We start from the raw sequence: 10,456 nt of genomic DNA, 5'->3' as shown, positions 1-10,456 counted from the left end.
CTTAAAACATTGAAATGTTTTTCTTCCTGATATGAGTGAAGAATATTTCATGTCAAGTCAGGCATAATGGGTGAAATGTCATTTTCTACATCCCGACCATTTGTGACACATTCTTTAATGTTCTTTCTTGCAGTTTATGCAACTTTTGAAAACATGCGGTAACTCTATTTTCTGCATTGCATTTGCTTATTTTGGATCATGCTCGCTGTGGATGAATGAGTCCTTCACACAAGGAGAAAGTGGGCCGGTGGAGAACACGTCTGGAAATGTGATAAGTAATCACACATTACTCCGTAAGTGAGCACATTTGATGACCTTCTCTGGGAACAATCTTTTGCAAATAATCACCTTTTTTTTTTGGCACATGTCCCAATTTGGTTTAGTTTCAGCAAACTGGCAGTGCATAAAAGTGAGTGCACCTGTTAGAGGACCTCCTTGTACAAGGTAGTCATGGGGAAAGTACTGTTTGTGACGGGTAAGTCAGTGCTGCTGCATTTCTCAATCTTCTTCTTTGCTGTGTGCACAGTCTCCTGGTAATTGGTGGTTCCAGGATTTTGATATGTAGTAAATTTCCGCCATTTTGTAGACGGCCATTTTCAGCACTATTATGAAATGGTACTGGCCGTCAGTCTGATGAACAATTGAACAATGAATCATGACACCTCTCCCTGCACTATCTGCACTTTCTGAACCGATGTTTACTGTTTTCTGTTTCCTTCAATGTCTTCTTTTTTTTGGTGTCTTTTTATATTTATCTTTTGCTTATTGTAAACAAGTACAAAGCGCAGAATCCGGCGTCAAATCCCATGTATGTGAAAATGTGCATGGCCATTGAAGCTGATTTTGATTCTGAAATGTCTTTTTACTCCAAGATAATGTGTAATTATTTTCTTTTCTTGCAGCTCTGGCCCTGCTGCTGAACGCGCAGCTCGGTAAGCCGTCTATGAACACATGGACACAAGTGTGCATGTTTCATTCCCTTTTTTTTTTTTGGGTCACACATTGCGTTACATCAGGTGTTTGGTAATAGAATCTAATTAATAATAAAAACCTTTTTTTTAACCAAAGGCTCATCCTTCATCCTGTCATGTTACTTCACCAACTGGGCGCAGTACAGACCACCTCCAACCATCTACATGCCCACTGACATCGACCCGTGCCTGTGTACCCATCTTCTGTATGCCTTCGCCACCATGAAGAACAACCAACTGTCCACCTACGAGTGGAATGATGTGGAGCTGTACGGCCAGTTCAACGCCCTGAAGAACCAGTGAGTTACTGGAGAATGTCTTTTTCCTCTGGTAGAAAAGGGTACAAAAAAAATTATTGAATAATTAAAGATGTGTTTTTAGTTGTTATTGCATTGTAAACGTTTGATTCTCTGGCAGGAATGGCAACCTGAAGACTCTTCTGTCTGTCGGCGGATGGAACTTTGGCTCAACGGGGTGAGACGATGTACAGATATCGGCAGACTTGGACTCTCTAAATAGAGAAAATATTCTCGATTTAATACATGTATTCCTCCTCCCCGCATTAGATTTTCACAAATGGTTTTGAGCCCTGCCAACCGTCAGACTTTCATCACCTCGGTCATTGCATTCCTGAGGAAGTATGAGTTTGATGGACTCGACATAGACTGGGAGTATCCAGCCAACAGAGGAGGCGCCCCGCAGGACAAGCAGTACTACTCTGTTTTCCTGGAGGTTGGTTACTGCATCGCGTCAGCTTTATTTCCTTCCCCCAAAGCCGTTTGAGTAATTTCATTCCTGATAGCGAATATAACTGCTCGAGCTTGTCTCAAATGTTTTGAGGCCACAATAAATCCTTGTGGGTTTTTTTTTTTTTTACACTGCGCTGAATAAAATATACATAAAAGCAAATAACTGACAACCTGACCGTGTTCTCAAATCCTGGATTCTGAATCCCGGAGTTCAGTCGGTACTAAATATTTGATATCTGTTGACATTCAACAGGAGATGAGAGCCGCCTTTGAGAGTGAGGCCAAGCAGAGCAACAAGGCTCGTCTGCTGATGTCTGCTGCTGTGGCGGCTGGAAAGAGCAACATCGATTCTGCTTATCAGATTCCCAAGCTTGGCCAGTAAGCGCTTAAAGCAATACAATATACATGTGTGGTGGGTCCAATCTGATCCACGGCGACATTAAATGAGTCACAGTGGAACGGAACAACTCTGGAGTTCTCAGCCTATTTCATTCAAATCCTCAACGTAAGCTTGCTAATGTTGCGCGTGTTGTCCGCACACCCTCAGGGCCCTGGACATGATAAACGTCATGACGTATGACTTCCACGGCTCCTGGGACACCATAACTGGAGAGTGCAGTCCCCTGTTCAGAGGCCCAGAGGACCAGGGCGGTATGATCTATTTCAACGTGGTAAGTACTTGAACATCCTCGCAACAAATCCCCTCAAAAAACTGGGCTTGTGTATAGAAAGAATCATCATCACCTGATGTAGTGTCCATTACGTTTCAGTAGGTTTAAGTACTTTTATATACATTTTTTTATTCCATCTGTATATCTTTATTCCATCTGTATATTTAATATTCTCCTTTTGTTATATTACCGTTCTACTGTTTATTTATATTACTTGATTTTTGATCTTTATTTACTTGTGAGCAATGCTGCTGTAATCCTGTAATTTCCACACTGAGGGACTAATAAAGGATTATCTTATTTTATTTTATCAGTCTGCAACTACAGTTTCCAGTTTCAGAGTCGCGTATATTCACTTTTATTTGTTCCAGGACTATGCCATGAACTACTATAAGAGCCAGGGAGCCCCGGCCGAGAAGCTGATTGTTGGTTTCCCCACATACGGCAACACGTTCACTCTGAGGAACCCAGCTAACCACGGTGTTGGAGCATCCATTGCCGGAGCCGGAACTGCAGGAAAATACACACAAGAGGCCGGAGAGCTTGCTTACTTTGAGGTACTTACTTTCTTATTCTCGCAATAAAGTCACAGAGACTTGGATGGCAGTTCAAGTGTGAGTTAATATTCTTTTGTATGCTGGATGACAGAGTATAGGTTGCTTTTTTCCCACAGTGTTCAACACTGGAGGCTGCCATTAATGCACCGCTTTGTAAAAATTACAGATCTGCGGCTTTTTGAAAGAGGGAGCAACTGAAGTTTGGAACCAGGCCCAGGATGTGCCATATGCCTATAAGGGAAACCAGTGGGTGGGCTATGACAACATGAAGAGCTTCCAGATCAAGGTACAACGGAACTGCAGAGAGTATTTGTTTTACTGTTTGACAGGCCGACCCGTCTGCTGCTGTAAATGAGCTCTGAGCGAGAACCGTTCCCCAATCTGCATAAACTGTCGAGATTACATACAACAGGATGTAAAAGTTTTCCCTCTGTGCTACAGCAAAATGTAACATCTGCAAATGTGTTGAAATATGACTATTTGATCACCCATTTTCTGTATGGTGGGTCCTGCAGCAGTCATCACAAGTGCTGCTATGTTTTTGACCTCAAAATGCTTCTTTTTTTTTTATCAACGCCCCCATGTGGCTGTCTGTAGGTTGACTGGCTGACAAAGAGCAACTTTGGAGGCGCCATGGTGTGGACCATCGACATGGACGACTACATGGGCACTTTCTGTAACCAGGGAAAATACCCACTGATCAATGTTCTCAAGAAGGGCCTTAATCTGGATCAAGCATGTACGACTCTTAATATATTTATCATCGGCGATCAATGTACACAACATGATGAGAAATGCGTTTTATGATGTCATTCATTTTGTTGTGTTCTTCAGCCTGCGCCCCTCCTGCCAGTCCCCTTCCTCCAATCGCAGGCATGAGCACAACATCCGGTGGCAGCTCCAGTGGCGGCTCCGGCGGCAGCTCCAGCGGCGGCTCCGGCGGCAGCTCCAGCGGCGGCTCCAGTGGCGGCAGCTCCTCCGGCGGGGACTCCGGCACCTCCGGCATGGACAGCGGATTCTGCGTTGGAAAGGCCGCCGGCATGTACCCCGACCCCAAAAACAAGAACCAATTCTACAACTGCAGCAACGGCAGGAGCTACTTTGAGCACTGTGCTGCCGGTCTGGTCTTTGACGCCTCCTGTTCTTGTTGCAACTGGGCCTAAAGCTGAAGTTACAGATTGACTAGTTAACTATTCAAAGGCTGGAAGACTTCAAGTACAAAGTCCTTCCTTCTACATTGGATGCTTAACAGTGTAAAACCTGAGAATGTTCTCCTGTTAAATCTAAAAGCAAACAAAATAAACATTTGAATCACTGCATGTGTGTTGTATGTTCCCACAATGTTTTCTTTGTTGTTAATGATGCAGAATTGTTCACCAGATCATTATAATTGTTTAATACACATATTATACAGTAATCCATGTACATATGCCGAAAGATATGCAAAAAAACCCATAAAACAATATGAAAACACAACGACAAACAGAGAACAATTGAAACAGATAAAAAAGCATTGAAGAGGATGCTACAGGTAATCATAATCCTTGAATCGAAGATTTCAAACCCTGGTGAAATATAAAACACAACCACAAGCCCCAATTTGATGAACCCCCGTCTTTGATTCACAGAAGAAAGAAAAATCGAAAAGGTTTAAACTATAAAACATTCTACTTGGCATCTAGTTGTCACTTGCAGCCCACTCACAATAACCCAGCACAATGTTTATGTTGGTTTGCTTTTGGAAAAAAATCTCTCAAGATAAATTGTTTAAACACTTCATCTCCTACAGTAGCCACGAAAGGACAAAACTCAGCTGCTCTTTGGCTCCTCCCTCTGCTCCGTTTGGGCGGATCCATTCTGCTCTGCTGCTGGTTCCTCCACCATGGCTGACTTTTTTGTCGTTCCTGTTGGGAAACAGGGGGAATATGAGCGGAGGGGAATATGAGTGTGAAATGACTACAAACAAACCATATGCGGCGGTGTGTGAGGGTTTTGGCTGGTATTGCACCTGTGAGGTAATTTCTGTGCATTCGATGGAACAGCAGGAGACCGATGAAGAGGATGAAACCCAGGCAGGCGATTATCATCCCGCACAGCAGGAAGCTGTAGCTGCCTTTCGTCTGGATAATCTGGGGATGAGATAGTGACAAGAAACGAGTCAACACAAATCCAAAAATCTCTGCTGTTTTCTTCAACTTCTGCACGCAATTCGATGGAGATACTTCCTCATCAGACTTACTGAGCCGACCAGAACCTGCATTACCATCTCTCCCATCCCGGCACTTGTCACCAGCACTGATGTTGCACATCCTGCAAAAAAAAAAAGAAATGGTTTATTTCCTCTCCCGGCATTGTATCCAGGTATAATCATTGTGCAGTAAACATGTCCTCATACCCTGATAATCAAGGATGTCTTCAGTATAGGCGAGCATGCAGGGGAATATACTACTGAGGAAAAGCCCACATAAACACGTCCCGACGAAAAGAAAAGTGTTGCTGGTGTAGAAAATGAGCAGCATCAAGACAGTAACAATAGCACCTGCCTGAAGAGAAGAGAGAGAGAAAGATAAATGAGGTGTTTCACCGGTAAGTTTCTCCGTGCGTGTCCCATTTACGACGACACTCGAAGGCTGGGTTACACCAACAAGCATTCAATTAATCCTGGTTTAGAGTTAATCTAGGGTTAGTAAATCTGTTTAAACTGGTTTATATTTAATCAGAGATGTGTTGCACATCTTAATTTGAACCCTGGATTAGCTAAACTAGTTTAAACAAGGGTTAAAACAGGATTAGTTCATGTTCAGTGTCCGCCATGATGGATCCCGACGAATGTTTCACAAATACTGAACTAAATAACCCTAAATTATGCCATCTTTTTTTCCGAAACTAACCCTGTAGCATAAAATCGCAAAGCTACTAGGAGCTGTAGAAGTGTTGGCACAGCAAAATTCCTCTCACTCCCATGCTTGATTGCTGGTCCAAACCTTCCCATTGAGGTATATATGACAGACTCCTTTGTGAATCTATACTGCTCCTTACCAGATTAAACATGAGCAGCTTCACAGGCTGGAAACGGTAGGAGAGCGGAATGGACAAAAGACGGCCGGCAGTGATCGCTGCCCAAAAGATGCTGGCCAGGTAACCGGCTGTCTTATTTGGCAGTGACATAGGCGGTGCCACCCCGTAAGTGTAGACAAAGCCGGCATATGCACCCTGGGAAAAGAATGAAAAAAAAAAGCAGATTATGTCACCGGTTCTGCTTTTTTTCTGAGTTTTATGTGGACCAGATTTGATATGCGTTCATAACATGTTGATGTTGAACACAGTAAGTGAAATGCACGTGGTATTATTCATCTGCACCCCCTCGCTCACCACAATGCCGTCGGTCATGAAGAGCACCATCCCACCGAGGATGTGAATCATGAAGAAGGATACCGGCAGCCCGCGCAGGTTATCATTCTGACAGCAGCTAAAGATATTCCCGTGACCTGTAACAGAGCGCGAGGGTCACAAGTAACAGATAGTAGCAGCCAGAAAGGCATTTATTCTTGTGGATGAAATATCCAAAAATAGGAGTTCTGTATATAAAGCACTTCTCCCATGACTTTACCTCCAGCTTCATGGCCCTTTTGCTCCACTTCCGAGCCCTCGGCCCCCTGCTGGCTGCCCATAGCTAGTTCATCTTTGTCCAGAAGACGAGGAGTGCCGCTGGGGCAAAATGGAATCAGTTGCTCCCGATACATCAGGAACAGGACTGCAATGGGCACGGGCAGCTGGAGGGTGCACAGTTCATATTTTTGCTTTTATACATTTTCAAGCATTAACTAAAAATAGCTGATTGATAAAAAAAAAAAAGAAGAGTAACTCTTCTTCTGCTCATGTGCTACTGTATAATCTGACCAACGTCTCACATTGATGAACGCCATGATCCAGAAAGCGTAGTGCACGTTCGACTCCTCCGCCAATCCCTCGTGGGGCAGGAGGCTCTGATTTATGTTGTGCTCCACAATCGGACTGTTTCTCAGCATGTTCCTGAAATGATGCATGCTCTGAGTCTCATTCTCGGTGTGATTCCCGCAGCCCGTCTCGGAGAGGAAAGGATCTGCAATCAGTGGGCTCACCAGGGCGCCAAACCCGATGAAGAAGTGGAGAGCCTGTGAAAATGTAAAGTTCAATGGAAGACAAAAGCCAGAAACAAGACTCACTGTTGTTGTTTTTTTTAGTTCATAACTTGAGACAATAAACCAACGGAAACTAACAAATTAAAAAGTCTTTAAATTCTACTTTACATTATCTTTGAATCTTCTATTAATTATTCACTAAATGCAAATGCTATAGTTTTAGAGTCCTACAGGTGAGGTACAGGTATACCAAAGGATTTCTCACCTGTAAGAAAACAGCCGAATCCCTCTGATAGATGGTCACCAGTTGGATGTTAGCGATGGTGTCAATGATGCCCATCGCGAACCCAGACACGGCCATGGCGATGGCAAGCAGGAGAACATTATTGCACAGAGGGATGATGGCAAATATGACAGAGATGGTGAGAGCAGAGACAAATAAGGCAGATAGAGCGCTGAACAACCTTTAAACAAGAAAAGAGACCGCGAGGTTAGACCGGCAGCAAATTGTTTTTCCAGATTATTACTTGCAAAGTCCGGGGGCGTCATACTTACGTCTTCTTGAAGACACCGCCAATAGAGCTGCCAATCAACAAGCAGAACTGCTGGGAAAAGAACACCCAGGTAATCTGACTAAGTGTGGAGTTTGTTTGACATTGCAAGTCCAAAATTGTGGGTCCGAGGAAAGCGATGCAGAGTCCAAAGCTGAAGAAAACACTCCAATAGGTCAGTGTGTGATGGGCATTCCTTTTGAATAGAGTCACGATCCGCTCATCCACAAACATCTTGGCCCCAGTAAAGATAGATGTACCTCAGGAAAACAGACTGGCAGGGACGTTCGTACGACTAGAGTATTACGCTCTCAGAATTGTACGTTGTGTGGATGTTTATTTGGAGGAAAAGGAGCTTCTGGATCTCTTTTGAACCTTTTAGCGCCCTCCTCTTTGGGTTTCTTAACTGAAAAGGATGTCCTTTTTCAGTTAATGGGTGAAGTGGAGATCCTTCCAACAATAATATGACTATTTGAATTATGTCAATGATTAGCAATGAAGAAAAGTCTGTGTTGAAATGCGAGCAGAACATGAGCATGTATATGACAGGGCACTTCCAACTGGAGAACGTATCATCAAGGAAGCAATGACAGACAGCTCGTCTTTTCTCCACCTTTCTCCACCAACCTCCTGGTACTTATTGCAAAAGGAGCCACGGATGCTAAATGTTACGTAACGTGTTCATCTGTGACTGACACATAACTTCATTATTTATTGTTATGAAATCTAAACCCTCGGCACACAACAAGCAATCTTGTCAATATTTGAATTGTTCTTTTATACTTTTCTTCAGTGAATATGTCCATTGAACGTCATGCTTCTCATGATTTATCCTCTCTATACAGCCTCAGTGGCGATGTGGTTGGTCAATGCAGTTCCTTGGTCCAGGCAAACTAACAACTATTGGATGGATTACAATGAAAATGGTACAAATAGCCATAATTTACAGAATGATACGTTTGTGTGACTTTAGTAATTCCCAGACTTTTTAAGCGAACGCCACAATCACGTCAAGATTTGCATTCGTCGAATACCTTAGTTTAATCGAATACTTGTCAAGTATAAAAGCGTCAGCAATAGATTGTGAAGCTCTAATTAGCCAATATTAGCACGCTAACGTACTAAACTAAGAACTAAGGCATCCTGTCTTATATTTGGCATTTGGTGATGTATTGTAGACTGATGTCTGCACTGAAGAATAAAAAAAAGGTTCCAAGTTTCAATAGTAATTGCGTGCGTGTGTGTGTGTGTGTGTGTGTGTGTGTGTGTGTGTGTGTGTGTCCGTCTAAAGTTCAGCAAGGCCACCCTGGACAATATGTACAATATGAGACAACAATGTTTAGCTTGACCCCATTTCAGAACGGATGTCAAGCAGAGGAGGATGCGTCAGATACTGTGCATCTCAAGGCTATCGCATGATTTTGATATTTTGATCTTGCGCTTAAACTGTTCCGTGTTCAGAACGAAATTTGTATTTTATATGCGTTGTATTACTTGGCCCTCAGTGGTGGGATGAATAAAAGAAAGGACTTAATACCTAATCCCTTGAATGATTGCATGGGAGAAGCAAAGCTCTGCTGGTTATGGCCAAACATGGGCTTCCGGCGAGGTTTGAAACAAGGAAAACTAAAGAAATCACAAGTCTTGTGATCAAACTTCAAATGTAGGCATCTTTAAACATTTTGTGGAATGCACTGCCACCATCAAAGACACTCTGAGTTGAATGTATTGTACATTTGCGTGATGATCAGCCTAATCTTCATGTGTTTGCTTTACTGGACTTTCTTTTTTTAGCACGCAATCTTCTGCTCTCAGCATTCGATCATCTTATGTTACTTTCTTGGTTGTGCTACTTTGTAAGTTAATTTGTCTCATACAGAAGTATGATTCATATCCATGTCGTCCGTCTTATTCACCTTACCTGTGACACATTTCCCAGTGACTGTATCTGTCGACACAGCGGAGAGCATAATCCCGCAGTCTGCCAAAGCTCGGCGGTGTAACTGATTTGCCAACATGCCCTGCGAGGTGCAGACGCTGGTCAGGTCCTGAAACCTTAAACAAATGCGTGTTTATACAAAAGGCATTCATTAACATCCGCTTCCTCCTCCGGAGATATAGCAACACAAGATGACTTCTCCAGGTAATTGTCAACTATCACGATCTCAGAGGCGTGCGGGTGTTAAAAATCAACAGCAACCTCAAGTTACTGAAGTAGGACGTCTGTTTTTGAATCAACATATCATTGACACGGGTCAGATTAAGAAGAGGTACTGTGTTCGTTGGCTAATTAAAGAACACAAAATTCTAGAAAATCTGTATACTTGAGGAAGGGTTTAGGATATACTTGCTGCTCCTCAATTTATAAAAGTAAATGTATTACCTTAATTTCTTTAACAAGTCCACACTCCTCTCCATGTCTGTTGAGCATAATGCAAAAACTATTTGCGTGGAATAATCATTTGTGCTGCTCCACACCAAAAATTCTTCATGTCCAGTCTTTAACTCTGAAGAATATGGAAATACTATTAAGTTTAACAGGATGTTTCCCATTTCACTGGAACGTGTAAATGCACCAGAAGCTTCAGCTTTCCACACTTTTCATCCATACGACTCCGATTTTCGGTGAGTGCAGAGAATATTTTCCCCTTTCGGCCGATGAATGGTAAAACAGCCTTTTGGTGTCAAACTCTGCACACGCGTCAGTCCACACAGTGACGCCGAAACACCGAAGTGACCCAACAAAGCAACAGAACACATTTTTTTAGTAGAGCATTTTCAACACTAGATGGGGTCAAAGTATTGCATTCATCCACAATTCAAGACCAAATAAATC

The 10,456-nt window shown here is 42.9% G+C and overlaps 2 protein-coding genes across 2 annotated transcripts; one reads left to right on the top strand and one right to left on the bottom strand.

The window, feature by feature from the left end:
• Positions 1-441: 441 nt before the first annotated feature.
• Positions 442-4,111, top strand: LOC137800397 (acidic mammalian chitinase-like). Its single transcript, XM_068597576.1, has 11 exons — positions 442-475; positions 903-932; positions 1,069-1,270; positions 1,389-1,445; positions 1,538-1,703; positions 1,974-2,098; positions 2,268-2,391; positions 2,763-2,948; positions 3,115-3,234; positions 3,546-3,687; positions 3,783-4,111. Exons 1-11 carry the CDS (start codon positions 451-453, stop codon positions 4,109-4,111), a joined length of 1,506 nt encoding a protein of 501 aa, XP_068453677.1. The 5' UTR covers positions 442-450.
• A 579-nt stretch (positions 4,112-4,690) lies between these two features.
• Positions 4,691-7,854, bottom strand: mfsd4ab (major facilitator superfamily domain containing 4Ab). Its single transcript, XM_068598278.1, has 10 exons — positions 7,625-7,854; positions 7,335-7,533; positions 6,860-7,102; positions 6,559-6,721; positions 6,321-6,436; positions 5,988-6,161; positions 5,344-5,491; positions 5,188-5,258; positions 4,957-5,077; positions 4,691-4,852 (listed from the first exon to the last, which is right to left on the bottom strand). Exons 1-10 carry the CDS (start codon positions 7,852-7,854, stop codon positions 4,758-4,760), a joined length of 1,560 nt encoding a protein of 519 aa, XP_068454379.1. The 3' UTR covers positions 4,691-4,757.
• Positions 7,855-10,456: the final 2,602 nt, after the last annotated feature.

The sequence above is a fragment of the Clinocottus analis genome, unplaced genomic scaffold, assembly GCF_023055335.1.
Source record: "Clinocottus analis isolate CAN_PGR_092001 unplaced genomic scaffold, fCliAna1.0.p SCAF_4, whole genome shotgun sequence".
Classification (NCBI taxonomy): domain Eukaryota; kingdom Metazoa; phylum Chordata; class Actinopteri; order Perciformes; family Cottidae; genus Clinocottus; species Clinocottus analis.
Note: the sequence above shows the minus strand (reverse complement) of the source record. Positions and strands in the feature narration are given on the sequence as shown.

Bases quoted from the DNA above. Each gene is read 5' to 3' on its own strand.
- LOC137800397 (XM_068597576.1), top strand. From the start codon at position 451: ATGGGGAAAGTACTGTTTGTGACGG. The intron at 2,099-2,267 runs GTAAGCGCTTAA...GCACACCCTCAG, and splicing joins CAGATTCCCAAGCTTGGCCA to GGCCCTGGACATGATAAACG. The intron at 3,235-3,545 runs GTACAACGGAAC...GGCTGTCTGTAG, and splicing joins TGAAGAGCTTCCAGATCAAG to GTTGACTGGCTGACAAAGAG.
- mfsd4ab (XM_068598278.1), bottom strand. From the start codon at position 7,854: ATGTTTGTGGATGAGCGGATCGTGACTCTATTCAAAAGGAATGCCCAT. The intron at 6,437-6,558 runs GTAAAGTCATGG...GCTCTGTTACAG, and splicing joins AAAGGGCCATGAAGCTGGAG to GTCACGGGAATATCTTTAGC. The intron at 4,853-4,956 runs GTGCAATACCAG...GTTTCCCAACAG, and splicing joins GCACAGAAATTACCTCACAG to GAACGACAAAAAAGTCAGCC.